The sequence below is a fragment of the Triticum aestivum genome, chromosome 3B (assembly GCF_018294505.1).
Source record: "Triticum aestivum cultivar Chinese Spring chromosome 3B, IWGSC CS RefSeq v2.1, whole genome shotgun sequence".
NCBI lineage: Eukaryota > Viridiplantae > Streptophyta > Magnoliopsida > Poales > Poaceae > Triticum > Triticum aestivum.
In genome coordinates, this window is record NC_057801.1 from 157,097,578 (window position 1) to 157,116,241 (window position 18,664).

At 46.6% G+C, this 18,664-nt stretch overlaps 1 protein-coding gene across 1 annotated transcript; it reads right to left on the bottom strand.

Annotated features, from left to right (window-relative positions):
• Nucleotides 1-16,893: 16,893 nt before the first annotated feature.
• LOC123065098 (protein THYLAKOID ASSEMBLY 8, chloroplastic) lies at nucleotides 16,894-17,974 on the bottom strand. The gene has a single exon (XM_044488461.1). The coding sequence runs from the start codon at nucleotides 17,835-17,837 to the stop codon at nucleotides 17,046-17,048; it is 792 nt and encodes a 263-aa protein (XP_044344396.1). The 5' UTR covers nucleotides 17,838-17,974; the 3' UTR covers nucleotides 16,894-17,045.
• Nucleotides 17,975-18,664: the final 690 nt, after the last annotated feature.

Genomic DNA, 18,664 nt, shown 5'->3' on the forward strand with positions numbered 1-18,664 from the left:
AGCATGCTATAAAATTTCATGATGCAAGGATACACACACGCTTCTTAGTATTGAGTTGACATATTTTTGCTGGACTAGAGCGGACTAGTTCTTTGGCCACTGGAATCTGCTTATTATCAGTAGGAGTTGGGTTTCTCTGTGCTGGAGCAGTATCTATAAAAACTGGAGTTGGTTTATTATCTCCTGGCGATTGGATCTTTTTCAAAGGCCTTGTTTGTAACCCTTCAGATTCTAACATAGTCGTCTTCCCCTTGCATGCCTTGTATAGAAGAATGGTGCTTTAATTATAAAACATGCGACAGCAGAGAGATAGAATAGGTACTGAAGAATAGAAAGGCATGACATATTGACATGTATTCCTCCATCCGGAAAAAAATGGATGGGTCTAGGCGTATTTCAGTTCTAGATACATCCTTTTTTTATCCATTTTGGCAACATGTAATCCGAACGGAGGGAGTATGGTGTAAGATCTAGGGATACGACAGGACAACACAGCAAAAAAAACACTAGTTGAGTGTAAAACTATATGCTAGCGAAATACGTACAGAAATAACTAAGGCAACATACACGTGTATGATTGGGAAAATATGATGGCATTGCAACAGAGCACTAGAACAACACTTCAATGTAAAAAAACATGGTATGGCAGATAGATGAAGTACATACTGATGAATAACAATGCATAAGAATTCAGAAGCATGATGTCCAAATTAAGCAGATGGCATTGCGATATAGTAGAATGACAGTACTTGAATTTGAAAACATGTTATCATGAATGGAATAGGTACTGAAAACAGGAAGGCCTCACATATTTACATGCATGATCAGCATGCTAAGCACATGGCATTGCAACAGAGTAGATACACTCCAGGACATTATATGCATGTTGTACCCATATCACAGGCCAAGTTAGAGCAAGGACCTTGTGGGGTGAAGAGGATTCATCATCTTTCTGCAAGTCTTATGAAGAACTGCCTTTACATGTTCCATCATATTGGGTATCATTGACATCAAGTTTATTGGCCTTTACATTGCTCCGTGAGGTTCTTGTGGATATATCAGTGTGTGCAATTATATCTGACATGCATGGAAGACAACTAGTAGTTAGATTTATGTAAATGAGTGCCCGTAGGAGACGACATAAATAGTAGGATTGGGGTTAACTAGCAGCAACAGGTCTCATAAACTAAAGGGAGAACACAGATGAAAGCTACAGAATATGTATCGTTTGTACTCGAGATTAACTAGATGGCACACAAAAGTATTAAAGAACAACATAGGTAATACTAGAAGTGGTGTAATACTATAATCACCAGCCTGTGGGATAGCATTGGCTGATGGATGATAACTATGGAACAGCGTTACCGAAAGAACAGGTATCTTAGCTGAACTATGGAACAGCGTGAACTCCTGAACAAGACCCGTAAGAGATCAACATGAATATACAGTGAAATGTGATGATCTATTTTCCGTGCTTAGATGAATAACAAAGCCATAAATGTTGCACACAAGTAAGATGACGGTACAACCTATCTGGCTGCCATCCATAGGAGTGAGCATCATGTGCTGACTTGTCGATGGCCCTGCAGTTGTTGTGGCTGTCCATGTCGGGCATGCACATTCGATGCAGGGAACTATTGAGTGGGGACCGTAGCTCCCTTCTGGTGTATGCTTCCCTTGTTGGAGCAGCTGCGGTGAGTCGGAAGACGGTGTGTCTGAAGATGCAGATAACGCATAATGTTAAGAACGACATATCTCTTTGATCTGAAGAAATACACTAAGAGATCAACAGCAAGGTACGAGAGTGGTCACACGTCTGTTGACTGAAGACTTCACATGATTTTATTTTATTTTGGTACTGTCCGATCTACGCCGGATGGCTTGATGGCCGTCTTGTGCCTCCCGGCTGACACTGTTCGGAATCTTCCCCAAAGAGCCAGTGACCAATGGCAGAGCAGCCTGCCTCCGCCGTCCGTGGACCCGGCCAAAACCCCGCTCCCCACCCCACCGCACTACCGTGGTTGCGCCGCCCCCGGGCCAATCCACAAAGACTCCCCGTCATCCAGATCCGGCGGCAGCAGTACCTTCAACCCACGCAACTCTAAAAGATAGCCATCTAAGCGCTGCTTCCGCGGCGAACTTGCGGCCCCGCTGCCATGTGTATATTTTGAATGATGGGGCAGTAAGTTGGTGCAGTTGCAAGCAAAGCGTCGTGGCGGGATCTACATGTGAAGCGGAGTACATGGCAGCCTCGGAGGCAGCGCATGAAGCAATCTGGATGAAGGAGTTCATTACCGACCTAGGAGTTATTCCCAATGCGTCAGGGCCGATGACTCTCTTCTGTGACAACACTGGAGCCATTGCCCTTGCCAAGGAGCCCAGGTTTCACAAGAAGACCAGGCACATCAAGCGTCGCTTCAACTCCATTCATGAAAATGTTCAAGATGGAGACATAGATATTTGTAAAGTGCACACAGATCTGAATGTCGCAGATCCGTTGACTAAACCTCTTCCACGAGCAAAACATGATCAACACCAGAACTCTATGGGTGTTCGATTTATCATAATGTAACTAGATTATTGACTCTAGTGCAAGTGGGAGACTGTTGGAAATATGCCCTAGAGGCAATAATAAAATGGTTATTATTATATTTCCTTGTTCATGATAATTGTCTATTGTTCATGCTATAATTGTGTTATCCGGAAATCGTAATACATGTGTGAATGCATAGACCATAACATGTGACTAGTGAGCCTCTAGTTGACTAGCTCGTTCATCAATAGATGGTTACGGTTTCCTAACCATGGACATTGGATGTCATTGATAACGGGATCACATCATTGGGAGAATGATGTGATGGACAAGACCCAATCCTAAGCATAGCACAAGATCGTGTAGTTCGTTTGCTAGAGCTTTTCTAATGTCAAGTATCATTTCCTTATACCATGAGATCGTGTAACTTCTGGATACATGTAGAGTGCTTTGGGTGTACCAAACGTCACAACGTAACTGGGTGGCTATAAAGGTATACTACAGGTATCTCCGAAAGTGTCTATTGGGTTGACTCGAATCGAGACTGGGATTTGTCACTCTGTATGACGGAGAGGTATCTCTGGGCCCACTCGGTAATGCATCATCATAATGAGCTCAAAGTGACCAAGTGGTTGGTCACAGGATCATGCATTGCAGTACGAGTAAAGTGACTTGCCAGTAACGAGATTGAACTAGGTATTGGGATACCGACGATGGAATCTCGGGCAAATAACATACCGATTGACAAAGGGAATTGTATACAGGATTACTTGAATCCTCGACATTGTGGTTCATCCGATGAGATCATCGAGGAGCATGTCGGAGACAACATGGGTATCCAGGTCCCGCTATTGGTTATTGACCTGAGAGTCATCTCGGTCATGTCTGCATGTCTCCCGAACCCGTAGGGTCTACACACTTAAGGTTCGGTGATGCTAGGGTTGTAGAGATATTAGTATGCGGTAACCCGAAAGTTGTTCGGAGTCCCGAATGAGATCCCGGACATCACGAGGATTTCCGGAATGGTTCAGAGGTGAAGATTTATATATAGGAAGTCCAGTTTCTGCCACCGAGAAAGTTTCGGGGGTCACCGATATTGTACCGGGACCACCGGAAGGGTCCCGGGGTTCCACCAGGTGGGGCCACCTATCCCGGAGGGCACATGGGATGAAGTGGGAGGGGAACCGGCCCTTGGTGGGCTGGTGCGCCCCCCTTGGGCCTCCCCCTGCGCCTAGGGATGGAAACACTAGGGGTGGGGGGCGCCCCACTTGGCTTGGGGGGCAAGTCCCCCCCCCTTGGCCGCCGCCCCCCTTGAGATTCAATCTCTAGGGGGCTGGCGCCCCCCTAGGGCCCTTATATAAAGAGGGGGGAGGGAGGGCTGCGCACACCCTGCTCCTGGCGCCTCCCTCTCCCTCCGTAACACCTCTCCCTCTCGCTAAGCTGGGTGAAGCCCTGCCGAGATCGCCGCTACTTCCACCACCACGCCATCATGCTGCTGGATCTCCATCAACCTCTCCCTCCCCCTTGCTGGATCAAGAAGGAGGAGACGTCTTCCCCAACCGTACATGTGTTGAACGCGGAGGTGCCGTCCGTTCGGCGCTAGGATCATCGGTGATTTGGATCACGACGAGTACAACTCCATGAACCCCGTTCTTTTGAACGCTTCCGCTCACGATCTACAAGGGTATGTAGATGCACTCCTTTCTCTCTCGTTGCTAGATGACTCCATAGATTGATCTTGGTGTTGCGTAGAAAAAATTTATTTTCTGCTACGTTCCCCAACAGTGTTCATCGGGAGGGCTTGGACGGAGCAGGCGATGGAAACGAGGCCTGGCATACCGCACAACGGAGGAAACGGACCTCCTACGTTCGGAACGGGGTCCTGTTGATCGGGAGGGGTGCGGCGTACCACAAAACGGAGGAAACAGACCTCCTACGGTCGAAACAGGGGTCCTGTTGATCGGGAGGGGTGTGGCGTACTACAAAACGGAGGAAACAGACCTCCTACGGTCGAAACGGGGGTCCTGTTGATCGGGAGGGGTGTGGCGTACCGCAAAACGGAGGAAACGGACCTCCTACGGTCGAAATGGGGGTCCTGTTCATTGGGAGGGGTGTGGCGTACCACAAAACGGGACTCCACGGGATACTGTTCATCTCCACCGTCGACCTCCTCCAGCCTCCACGGGCTACCGTCGACCTCCTCCAGCCTCCATGGGCTCCTGTTCATCCAGCCTCCACCGCGCGCTACTCCACCGACTACTGTTCAACCACCCCTCCACCATCTACTATTCATCCAGCCCTCCATCGTCTACTGTTCATCCAGCCCTCCACACCACGGGGTCCTGTTCAACCACCCCTCCATGGGCACCCCTCCATCGTCTACTGTTCATCCAGCCCTCCACACCACGGGTTCCTGTTCATCCAGAGGCAACGCCACCGCTCACTGTTCACCCCCCTCCCCCCGCAACGCTCACTGTTCATCCAATCGATCGGCTTCAGTTAGCAGTAGTAGCGAAGGAATCGCTCGATCGGGTTCAGTTAACAGCCATCGACCGACCGCTCGGGTTCAGTAATGTGTAGCCTGCAGTGCAATCGCTCGGGTTTAGTTAGAGCCCAACGCCTCGCTCGGGTTCAGTTAGAGCCAACGCCTCGCACGTGTACGAGATAAACGCGCATCACTCGGCCCCTGACCTCCCACCGTAACCGGCAACTCCCCGAAATTTTCCTCCCCCTCGCTTCTACCATAGTTTTTTCCGTCATGGACGGCCCAAAGAATGTCATGCAGCTGCGTCTCCGGCCCGCCCAGGACGAAAAGCCCATTTTCTGTCATGATTTTTTGTCATAGAAGTAGGAGCCCACCACATCTATGATGATACCGGGTTTTGTCACAATTATCGTCATAGAAGTGTCATATGTAAGACAGAAAAAAAATCGTTCGGCCCAAAACATCACGGATGTGTCTTTTTTTGTAGTGCGAGAACCCTTTCTTTGCCTGATCCTTTTTGAACTTTTTCAAAACTTTATCAAGGTATGTGCTTTGTGAAAGTCCAATTAAGCGTCTTGATCTATCTCTATAGATCTTGATGCCCAATATATAAGCAGCTTCACCGAGGTCTTCCATCGAAAAACTTTTATTCAAATATCCCTTTATGCTATCCAGAAATTCTATATCATTTCCAATCAACAATATATCGTCTACATATAATATCAGAAATGTTACAGAGCTCCCACTCACTTTCTTGTAAATACAGGCTTCTCCAAAAGTCTGTATAAAACCATATGCTTTGATCACACTATCAAAGCGTTTATTCCAACTCCGAGAGGCTTGCACCTGTCATAAATGGATCGTTGGAGCTTGCACACTTTGTTAGCACCTTTTGGATCGACAAAACCTTCGGTTGCATCATATACAACTCTTCTTCCAGAAATCCATTTAGGAATGCAGTTTTGACATCCATTTGCCATATTTCATAATCATAAAATGCAGCAATTGCTAACATGATTTGGACATACTTAAGCATCACTATGGGTGAGAAAGTCTCATCGTAGTCAACCCCTTGAACTTGTCGAAAACCTTTCACAACAAGTCGAGCTTTGTAGACAGTTACATTACCATCAGCGTCAGTCTTCTTCTTGAAGATCCATTTATTCTCGATGGCTTGCCGATCATCGGGCAAGTCAACCAAAGTCCATACTTTGTTCTCATACATGGATCCCATCTCAAATTTCATGGCCTCAAACCATTTTGCGGAATCTTGGCTCATCATCGCTTCCTCATAGTTCGTAGGTTCGTCATGGTCAAGTAACATGACTTCTAGAATAGGATTACAGTACCACTCTGGTGCGGACCTTACTCTGGTTGACCTACGAGGTTCGGTAGTAACTTGATCTGAAGTTTCATGATCAATATACTTAGCTTCCTCACTAATTGGTGTAGTTGTCATAGGAACTGGTTCTTGTGATGAACTACTTTCCAATAAGGGATCAGGTACAGTTACCTCATCAAGTTCTACTTTCCTCCCACTCACTTCTTTCGAGAGAAACTCCTTCTCTAGAAAGGATCCGAATTTAGCAACAAAAGTCGTGTACCCAATATTCTCTTTTGGGTATCCTATGAAGACACATTTCTCTGATTTGGGTTCGAACTTATCTGGTTGAAGTTTCTTCACATAAGTATCACAACCCCAAACTTTAAGAAACGACAACTTTGGTTTCTTGCCAAACTACAGTTCATAAGGCGTCGTCTCAACGGATTTTGATGGTACCCTATTTAACGTGAATGCGGTCGTCTCTAACCCCAAAACAATAGCGGTAAATCAGTAAGAGACATCATAGATCGCACCATATCCAGTAAAGTACGATTACGATGTTCGAACACACCATTACGTTGTGGTGTTCTGGGTGGCATGAGTTGCGAAACTATTCCGCATTGTTTCAAATGTAAACCAAACTCGTAACTCAAATATTCTCCTCCATGATCGGACCATAGAAACTTTATTTTCTTGTTACGATGATTTTCCACTTCACTCTGAAATTCTTTGAACTTTTCAAATGTTTCAGATTTGTGTTTCATTAACTAGATATACCCAATCTGCTCAAATCATCTGTGAAGGTGAGAAAATAACGATACCCGCCACGAGCCTCAACATTCATTAGACCACACACATCAGTATGTATGATTTCCAACAAATCAGTTGCTCGCTCCATAGTTTCGGAGAACGGCGTTTTAGTCATCTTGCCCATGAGGCACGGTTCGCAAGTACCAAGTGATTCATAATCAAGTGATTCCAGAAGTCCATCAGTATGGAGTTTCTTCATGCACTTTACACCAATATGACCCAATCAGCAGTGCCACAAATAAGTTGCACTATCATTATCAACTCTGCATCTTTTGGCTTCAACATTATGAATATGTGTATCACTACTATCGAGATTTAATAAAAATAGACCACTCTTCAAGGGTGCATGACCACAAAAGATATTACTCATATAAATAGAAAAACCATTATTCTCTGATTTAAATGAATAACCGTCTCGCATCAAACAAGATCCAGATATAATGTTCATGCTCAACGCTGGCACCAAATAACAATTATTTAGGTCTAAAACTAATCCCGAAGGTAGATGTAGAGGTAGCATGCCGACCGCGATCACATCGACTTTGGAACCATTTCCCACGCGCATCGTCACCTCGTCCTTAGCCAATCTTCGCTTAATCCGTAGTCCCTGTTTCGAGTTGCAAATATTAGCAACAGAACTAGTATCAAATACCCAGGTGCTACTGCGAGCATTAGTAAGGTACACATGAATAACATGTATATCACATATACCTTTGTTCACCTTGCCATCCTTCTTATCCGCCAAATACTTGGGGCAGTTCCGCTTCCAGTGACTAGTCTGCTTGTAGTAGAAGCACTCAGTCTTAGGCTTAGGTCTAGATTTGGGTTTCTTCTCTTGAGCAGCAACTTGTTTGCCGTTCTTCTTGAAGTTCCCCTTCTTCTTCCCTTTACCCTTTCTCTTGAAACTGGTGGTCTTGTTGACCATCAACACTTGATGCTCCTTCTTGATTTCTACCCCCGCAGCCTTTAGCATTGCGAAGAGCTCGGGAATAGTCTTGTCCATCCCTTGCATATTATAGTTCATCACGAAGCTCTTGTAGCTTCATGGCAGTGATTGAAGAATTCTGCCAATGGCACTATCATCAGGAAGATTAACTCCCAGTTGAATCAAGTAATTATTATACCCAGACATTTTGAGTATGTGTTCACTGACAGAACTATTCTCCTCCATCTTGCAGCTATAGAACTTATTGGAGACTTCATATCTCTCAATCCGGGCATTTGCTTGAAATATTAACTTTAACTCCTGGAACATCTCATATGCTCCATGACGTTCAAAATGTCATTGAAGTCCCGGTTCTAAGCCCTAAAGCATGGCACACTGAACTATCGAGTAGTCATCAGCTTTGCTCTGCCAGACGTTCTTAACGTCGCCAGTTGCATCTGCAGCAGGCCTAGCACCCAGCGGTGCTTCCAGGACGTAATTCTTCTGTGCAGCAATGAGGATAATCCTCAGGTTACGGACCCAGTCCGTGTAATTGCTACCATCATCTTTCAACTTAGCTTTCTCAAGGAACGCATTAAAATTCAACGGAAAACAGCACGAGCCATCTATCTACAACAAACATAGACAAGCAAAATACTATCAGGTACTAAGTTCATGATAAATTTAAGTTCAAATAATCATATTATTAAAGAACTCCCACTTAGACAGACATCTCTCTAGTCATCTAAGTGATCACGTGATCCAAATCAACTAAACCATGTCCGATCATCACGTGAGATGGAGTAGTTTTCAATGGTGAACATCACTATGTTGATCATATCTACTATATGATTCACGTTCGACCTTTCGGTCTCTGTGTTCCGAGGCCATATCTTTATATGCTAGGCTCATCAAGTTTAACCTGAGTATTCCGCGTGTGCAACTGTTTTGCACCCGTTGTATTTGAACGTAGAGCCTATCACACCCGATCATCACGTGGTGTCTCAGCACAAAGAACTTTCACAATGGTGCATACTCAGGGAGAACACTTCTTCATAATTAGTGAGAGATCATCTTAAAATGCTACCATCAATCAAAGCAAGATAAGATGCATAAAGGATAAACATCACATGCAATCAATATAAGTGATATGATATGGCCATCATCATCTTGTGCTTGTGGTCTCCATCTCCGAAGCACCGTCGTGATCATCATCGTCACCGGTGCGACACCTTGATCTCCATCGTAGCATCGTTGTTGTTTCGCCATCTATTGCTTCTACGACTATCGCTACCGCTTAGTGATAAAGTAAAGCAATTACAGGGCGCTTGCATTACATACAATAAAGTGACAACCATATGGCTCCTGCCAGTTGCCGATAACTCGGTTACAAAATATGATCATCTCATACAATAAAATATAGCATCACGTCTTGACCATATCACATCACAACATGCCCTGCAAAAACAAGTTAGACGTCCTCTACTTTGTTGTTGCCAATTTTACGTGGCTGCTACGGGCTGAGCAAGAACCGTTCTTACCTACGCATCAAAACCACAATGATAGTTCGTCAAGTTAGTGTTGTTTTAACCTTCGCAAGGACCAGGCGTAGCCACACTCGGTTCAACTAAAGTTGGAGAAACTGACACCCACCAGCCACCTGTGTGCAAAGCACGTCGGTAGAACCAGTCTCGCGTAAGCGTACGCGTAATGTCAGTCCAGGCCGCTTCATCCAACAATACCGCCGAACCAAAGTATGACATGCTGGAAAGCAGTATGACTTGTATCGCCCACAACTCACTTGTGTTCTACTTGTGCATATAACATCTACGCATAAACCAGGCTCGGATGCCACTGTTGGGGAACGTAGTAATTTCAAAAAAATTCCTACGCACACACAAGATCATGGTGATGCAAAGCAATGAGAGGGGAGAGTGTGTCCACGTACCCTCGTAGACCGAAAGCGGAAGCGTTAGAACAACGCGGTTGATGTAGTCGTATGTCTTCACGGCCCGACCGATCAAGCACCGAAACTACGGCACCTCCGAGTTCTAGCACACGTTCAGCTCGATGACGTCCCCTGTACTCCGATCCAGCAGAGTGTCGAGGGAGAGTTCCGTCAGCACGACGGCGTGGTGATGATCTTGATGTTCTACCGTAGCAGGGCTTCGCCTAAGCACCGCTACAATATTATCGAGGAGGACTATGGTGGGGGGGGGCACCGCACACGGCTAAGAGATCAAGAGATCATTAGTTACATTGCTTGCAAGGCTTATAGTGATGTTTATTACCGAGAGGGCCCAGAGATACCTCTCCAACAATCGGATTGACAAAACCTAATCTCGAAATACGCCAACTCAACATGTACCTTTGGAGACACCTGTAGAGCTCCTTTATAATCACCCAGTTACGTTGTGACGTTTGGTAGCACACAAAGTGTTCCTCCGATAAACGGGAGTTGCATAATCTCATAGTTGTAGGAACATGTATAAGTCATGAAGAGAGCAATAGCAACATACTAAACGATCAAGTGCTAAGCTAACGGAATGGGTCAAGTCAATCACATCATTCTCCTAATGATGTAATCCCGTTAATCAAATGACAACACATGTCTATGGTTAGGAAACATAACCATATTTGATTAATGAGCTAGTCAAGTAGAGGCATACTAGTGACATTAAGTTTGTCTATGTATTCACACATGTACCATGTTTCCGGTTAATACAATTCTAGCATGAATAATAAACATTTATCATGATATAAGGAAATAAATAATAACTTTATTATTGCCTCTAGGGCATATTTCCTGCACCGAGGACCCCTTAGTCCAGGACTCCCTCACTCATGAGATATAATGCATTGCTAAGGAGCTGGAGCTCCTGAAGTGTGAGTTACCGGACAAGTTCATCACGGGTTGCATTATTGCGAAACTCCCTCCTAGTTGGAGGAACTTTGCTACTTCTCTCAAGCACTTGAGACGTGAATTCTCTGTCGAGGATGTCATCGGTCATCTCAGTGTTGAGCAGAACTCGAGAGCAAAGGACTCACACATGAAAGGGGCAGAGGGTTCTTCTAGCGCCAATGTGGTGCAAAAGAACTTCCACAAGTTCAAGGGAAAGAACTCTGTCCAGCAGAATACTACCTTTAAGAAGAAGGGTAAGAAGAAAGACAAAAAGAGAGATGGCTGCTTTACTTGTGGTTCAGATGAACATTGGGCAAACAAGTGCCCAAACAAGTACAAGAAGCCAACACAGGACTCCAAGTCTGCGAATGTCACTCTGAGCAACAATGATGCGGCATCTGGGTATGGTAATCTATTTACCATACTTTCAGTTTGTCAGTCCACCGATTGGTGGGTTTACACTGGGGCCAATATTCATGTGTGTGCAGATGTGTCTTTGTTTTCTTCTTACCAGGCCGCATGAGATTGTTCCGTCCCGATGGGGAATGGCTCGCATGCTTCTGTTCATGGTGTTGGCACGGTAGATCTGAAGTTTACTTCAGGATAGATCGTGCAACTGAAGAACGTGCAGCATGTCCCCGCCATCAAGAAGAATCTCATTAGTGGCTCCCTTCTTTGTAAAGAAGGGTTTAAGTTAGTATTTGAGTCTAACAAAGTAGTCGTATCTCGGTATGGACTATTTTGGAAAAGGATATGATTGTGGTGGTTTGATCCGCCTTTCCCTGGAGGATTTTTGTAATAAAGTCATGAACCAAATTCATTCTAATGTGAACGAATCTGAGGTTTGGCATTCACGTCTTTGTCACATAAATTTCGGTTGTATGATGCAGCTAGCTAAGATGGACTTAATCCCAAGTTTCACTTTAGCCAAAGGCTCTAAGTGACATGCATGTGTGCAAGCGAAGCAACCTCGTAAGCCTCACAAGCTTGCGAAGGAGAGACACCTGGCACCATTAGAGCCCATACATTCAGATCTCTGTGAGATGAATGGTGTGTTAACTAAAGGTGGAAAGAAATACTTCATGACTCTGATTGATGATTCCACTAGATTCTGCTATGTGTATTTGTTAAATACTAAGGATGAGGCTCTACACTACTTTAAAGTCTATAAGGCTGAAGTTGAGAATCAACTTGAGAAGAAAATAAAACGAGCCTGGTCTGATCATGGTGGAGAGTACTTTCCTAATGAGTTTGATTTATTCTGTGCGGAACATGGTATTATTCATGAGAGGACGCCTCCCTACTCAGCACAGTCAAACGGGGTTGCCGAACAGAAAAACCGCACTCTAACTGATTTGGTTAACGCCATGTTAGATACATCGGGTTTATCCAAGGCATGGTGGGGGGAGGCTGTATTGACATCATGTCATGTCCTGAATAAAGTTCCCACAAAGGATAATGGGACTACTCCCTATGAGCAATGGGAAAAGAAAATAACTACACTCTCTTACTTGCGCACTTGGGGCTGTTTGGCGAAAGTCAACGTGCCGATAACCAAAAAGCGCAAGTTGGGACCAAAGACCGTGGACTGCGTTTTTCTTGGCTATGCCAAGCATAACGTTGGCTATAGATTTCTAGTGGTGAAATCTGATGTACACGACGTGAAGGTCGGTACGATCATGGAGTCTAGGGATGCTACATTCTTTGAGGATATTTTCCCCATGAGAGATATGCAAAGCAATTCTAGACAGGAATCTGATGACACTCCTGAACCTGCTATTCCGTTGGAATATTATGAACATAAAAGTGATAAGGAGTTCCATGGAGGATGACTAGGAAGCTCCTGTTAGGAGCAAGAGACAGAGGACTGCAAAGTCCTTTGGTGATGATTTCCTCTTGTACCTCGTGGATGATGACACTCCCAGTTCCATTTCAGAAGCTTATGCATCTCCGGATGCTGACTACTGGAAGGATGCGGTCAGTAGCGAGATGGATTCCATCTTGGCTAATGGGACATGGGAGATCATTGATCGTCCTTATGGTTGTCGACCATTAGGATGTAAGTGGGTGCTCAAGAAGAAGCTTAGGCCCGATGGTACTGTTGAGAAGTACAAGGCTAGGCTTGTGGCCAACGGTTATACCCAGAAAGAAGAAGAGGATTTCTTCGACACTTATTCACCTGTAGCTAGGCTGACAACCATTCGAGTGTTACTCGCTTTGGCTGCCTCGCATGGTCTTCTTGTTCATCAGATGGACATTAAGACGGCTTTCCTTAACGGAGAGCTAGACGAGGAAATTTACATGCAACAACCAGATGGCTTTATAGTAAATGGTTACGAAAGAAAGGTGTGTAAGTTAGTGAAATCTTTGTATGCCCTGAAACAAGTGCCTAAGCAATGGCATGAGAAGTTTAATACAACTTTGACATTTGTTGGCTTTGTTGTTAACGAAGCTGACAAATGTGCATACTATTGCTATGGTGGGGGCGAAGGAGTTATACTCTATCTGTATGTTGATGACATACTGATATTTGGGACCCACCTCAAAGTAATTGAGGAGGTCAAGGCTTTTCTATCTCATAACTTTGAGATAAAAGACCTGGGCGTGGCTGATGTTATCTTGAACATCAAGCTACTGAGAAATATTGAGGGTGGAATTACACTTTTGCAATCCCACTATGTTGAGAAGATTTTGAACCGCTTGGGATATTCGGACTGCAAACCTTCTGCAACACCATATGATCCTAGCGTGCGGATTCAAAAGTTCGAAGGCACGGCTGTAGATCAATTGAGATATTCTCAAGTGGTTGGTTCACTCATGTACCTAGCTTGTGCTACTCACCCTGACATCTCATTTGCTGTGTGCAAACTGAGCCGGTTTGTTTCCAATCCGGGAGATGTGCATTGGCATGCTATTGAGCGAGTAATGCGCTATTTGCAAGGTACTGTGAACTACGGGATTCACTATTCTGGGTACCCGACGATACTTGAGGGGTATAGTGATTCGAACTAGATATCTGATGTTGATGAGATGAAAGCCACAAGTGGATATGTCTTCACACTTGGTGGTGGTGCTGTTTCCTGGAAGTCTTGCAAGCAGACGATCTTAACCAGATTGGCTATGGAAGCAGAACTCACAGCATTAGACACATCATGCATCGAAGCAGAACGGCTTTGAGAGCTTTTGATAGATTTGCCGGTGGTTGATAAACCAACCCCGGCTGTCCTTATGAACTGTGACAATCAAACTGTGATTGCCAACGCTAAGAGTTCAAAGGACAATATGAAATCCACAAAGCACATAAGAAGAAGATTGAAATATGTCAGAAAATCAAGAAACTCCGGAGTGATAGCATTGGATTATATCCAGAAGGCTAAGAATCTGGCAGACCCTTTTACGAAAGGGCTATCACGGATTGTGATAGAAAATGCATCAAGGGAGATGGGTATGAGACCCACGTAAGTTGCCATGGGTGTAATCCAACCTATGTGATCGTAGATCCCGTGAATTAGGACCTGGGAAAACAATCCAGCGGTCAACTGAGGAGAGTATCCTTAATAAACCCACTCCGTTTGAGATGCAGTAATACTCTCAATTCTGTAAGGTAGGCTGACTTTTGTCTTAATGTGTTCCAAAGCTTGAGTAAGCAAGATGCTAACCTATAGAGCATTCTTTGGAGGAACACACCTATGTGAGCCCAACTGCTGGTCACAGTCTATGAGATTGGGTAATCTCTAGTAAGCTCATGATAAGGTACGGAGTATGACTAATAAGCTCCACCGGTGGGGTTTAGCCTTCGCCAGCCACGTATCAGCTGACAATAGGCGAAACTTCTACACGCCAAACTGAAATTCAAGGCATAGTCCATTGTTCAGTTGTGAAGAAGTATAATCCTGTTGCTCTAGGTGGAAGTTCAACTTAACAGTCTCCACTGAAATTTCTGATATATCAAACAATGTTTGGAACAGTTGAAACACTTATGTGCCTCGAGATCTGGTGAGGGATTGATGGATTATGGATGGGCTTAGGCCCATATAAGACACTAATCCCTAGTTAATCTTGAGGCTCATGTATGAGATGGCAGGTGGTGGGAAGTTTAGTCCCACCTTGCCAGTTGAGGAGAGTTGAGACCCCTTTATAAGGGCTGCTCTACCACTTGCCATTGGGAGCTTGGGAAGAGGAGTGGTACATGCGCGCTCCTCCTCCTCCGCCGCCCGCCTCGCAACGCCTCGTCACGACGCGCGATGCCGTGGGTTGCGGGTTGCGGGAATGAGCCGAGCCAAAGCTTACTTTTGCCGCTCAGGAACTAATTAATTAATCAGGGATTAATTAACGAGTCGCTAACAGGTGGGCCACTGTATGTTGGACTGTGGGCTGACTTGCGTTGCCGGGATTCGTCGACTCCCTTGTCGGGAGTGCGACCCTTGCTAGGAACGACGACTCCCTTGCCGGGAGTGGGTCGACTCGGTCGTGGGCCTCCGCCAGGCCCACGACTTTCTCCCGAACAGACTATATAAGAAGGCTCTGCCCAGTGGAGTCACCTAGTTCGGTTTACTCTCTCCCTCTCGCGTAACCTAGCCGTCATCTACTGTTCCTCACTCTGTGTTGTCTCCGGCGACCCCATCCCGACGACCGCGTGCATGGCTGATCGGGAGAGCAGGTGCCTCCGGAACCCTGTCATTCGAGATCCTGCCCGGGAGAACGGCAATAAGGTTTTTGGGGAGCGTCTCGACGCGACTGCTCCCGATTCGTCCCCAACTCCGTCCGCCTCTGCTTCCACTACTTCCCCTGCATCGACACCATGGCCGCCGCCAAGAAGAAGGCCACGGACGACGCCGAGGCTGCTGCTGCCACCGCCGCGTTGGCCTGGCCAACCGGAGGGTATGGTATGTTCATCCCTCGTTTACTCGTACTTGTACTAGCCGTATATGTGCTGCTCATAGATGGTTCATTTCTATGTTCTGTACGTGCCAGTATGCTTTGGTATAGCTATGAGATGCATACCTTTTATGCCATGCTTATTGTTTACTCGTGGATTAGTCTAATCGGAAAAATGCTAATATTTCCAACATGTATGTATACTATAGTGATAAATAGAAGCAACACCTTCAGACTTTCACCAAGCCTATGTCGTCGTTAACCAACCCACACTTCCCCTGCTTGTATTGCCCTCCGCGTTCTCTAGCAGCACACCCAAAACCCTCATGTTACTGTCCCCGGCCCCTGCCACAATGTTCACGTTGAACGCCATGATGAAACCGACAACCACCTATCTGGCTACATAGAAATCATGAGCGCACACAGTGGTCCCTTCACCACATTTTCCGTTGTACACTTCACAAATCCCTACAAGACATATCCCATTTGCATCTTTAGCATCTTCACTAATCTTGATGATGAGCATCAGCTAATCTTGATGATGAGCATCATCATCAAGATTAGCTGATGCTCATCGTCAAGATTAGTGAAGATGCTAAAGATGCAAAGGGGTTTTATGCAAAAGAACATGCACACCGCGCGCCACGTCAGCAACTGACAAGCGGGCCCTGCCCGTTAGTTTCGGTGTCAAAATGTGTTTAAACACGGATCACCTTGATTTGTTGCAGCATGCCTTAGACTAGGTACTGATATGCAAAAAACGTGAAGTGGTACCAATTTTTTACCCGAGCCTCAATTATGGTACTTCCTTCGATCCATGTATCTCAATGTTAGATAAGTCCGATCTTAGGGAGTACCAATCGTGCAATTAACTAACTTATATAAGTTTGGAGTAATCCCCCTGAAGATGAAGTAGTTCTTTGTGATCGAAATTGCCTAGGAAATATGAATAATAATGTCCATGAGGAAAGGCAAATGCATCAAATCTTTAAGGGAGCCAAGCTAATCCTGAATCTGAATGTGCCTCTCGCCTGAGTACGGAAATTCATGTCGAAATTGAACTTGTTCGCTGTGAAATTTCTGGACATGAACTGTGGCAAGCAGCACGACATTTTTACTTTTTTCCAGTAAAAAATAATACAATGATCACACTCGTGCACTCTCGATTTACTTTGCAGTACAAAAATACTAAGCCGTCGTCGGCGTCGTCGTCTTGTCGCTCTCCTCCCTCGCGCGCATTTCGTCGAGCAGATGCCTCGCCGGCGGCGAGACCCTGGCCTCCCACTCGGCGAAGTCGGCCTCCACCTCCGCCGCCTCGGCCTCGAGCCCCAGCCGCTTCATCCCCCGCGCCATCACCCGGTACATGTACTCGTCCACGTCGCAGCCTCCCCTCCTCACCGCCGCCTCGTACACCCGCCACGCCGCGCGCGCCCTGCCCTTGGCCACCAGCGCGCGCACCAGCCTCGTGAGCCTGTACACGTCCACCCCCACCCACGGCCCCTCCGACTCCGAGAGCCGCCCGCCGCGCCCCTCCTCCTTCTCCTCGAGGAACGCCTCCACGAGCGCGTCCACGGCGCCGGCGGCGGCCTCGGAGGGCGGCGAGGAGGAGACGAACGTGGCGTAGAGCTCCGGGTCGGGCCGGTACCAGGGCTCGGCGCGCGCCACGTGGAGCGCGGCGAGGGCGAGGGACCAGTGGCCCTGGCGCTGGAGCTCGGCCATGGCGGCGAGGAGATCGGCCCGGAGGAGGCGGCCGAGGGACGCGGAGGCCGCGCCGCGGGCGGCCGACGGGGAGCGGTCGGCGGCGGTGAGGCGCTTGAGGGACTGCACGGCGTGGATGGCCTCGGTGGAGAGGGAGCGGCCGCGCTGGAGCGGGCCGCGGTTGTCGCGCGGGCCGCAGGTGATGGCCCCGGCCCTGGGCCTGGCCGCGGCGCGCGGGGAGGCCGTGGGGGTCGTGTGCGGCAGGAAGAGGAGAGACGCCATGGGAGGCGAGGGTGGGAGCTGAGCGGGGGAGAGTGGTCGTTTGGAGGCTGGGAGCACGAGGAGGAAGAAAGGGGATGATGCGTTTCGCTGCGGACTTTTACGGGTGGCTTGGGAACCGTCTGATCCCTCGAAACTCTAGATCCTTTCATCCTATCTGTACCGAATTTTCTAAACGAAGAAGGATGGATAATTGGCTAGTGTACAGAACATCCCAAAATGCATCTTGCGGGCTGCGGCCTATTGTTCCGAAGGAGCTCAAAGCTTCCTGTGGAAATCAAACTATGGGCCTACTTCTTATGAAGTGAATCTGCATCATATATGCCGCTGCCGACGACTTCTTTTTTGGTGTTGTTTGCATGCTTTGAGACATTATCGAAGATATGCTATGCACCTTACCTTGGATCTGGATATTTTGATTGAACTCGACTGGCTTTGAGATGGCTAACATGTGGGCTAACACATGTTAGCCATCCCAAAATCAGATATTTTAAATTGTAAAATATGCATCCTTCTACCCTTAGGCATCGTTTGCCAAGGCCAACTCAGACTATGGGTTGTTTTTGTTGTGTCTTAGTTGGTTGTGTGATGCTCCACTAGACTGAGAGGTGTTCCGCCGCTAAAGCTTTATAAGGTTATCCTTTGATGAACTTTAATGAACTACGTTAATGGGTTTGATCTAGTTTCCTCGTCAATTCGGCCAGTCCTTTTTAAGAATCAACATGAGCTCCTCTCGACCCTTTCATAGGCTAAAGTGACTGACTCTAATCGAAGCAATAGACAAAGAAAGGGAATGACATACCAAAAAATATGAACGCCCTTTAGAACCG

What these genes read in the sequence shown, in the direction of transcription:
- LOC123065098 (XM_044488461.1), bottom strand. Translation starts at nt 17,837, where the DNA reads ATGGCGTCTCTCCTCTTCCTGCCGCACACGACCCCCACGGCCTCCCCG.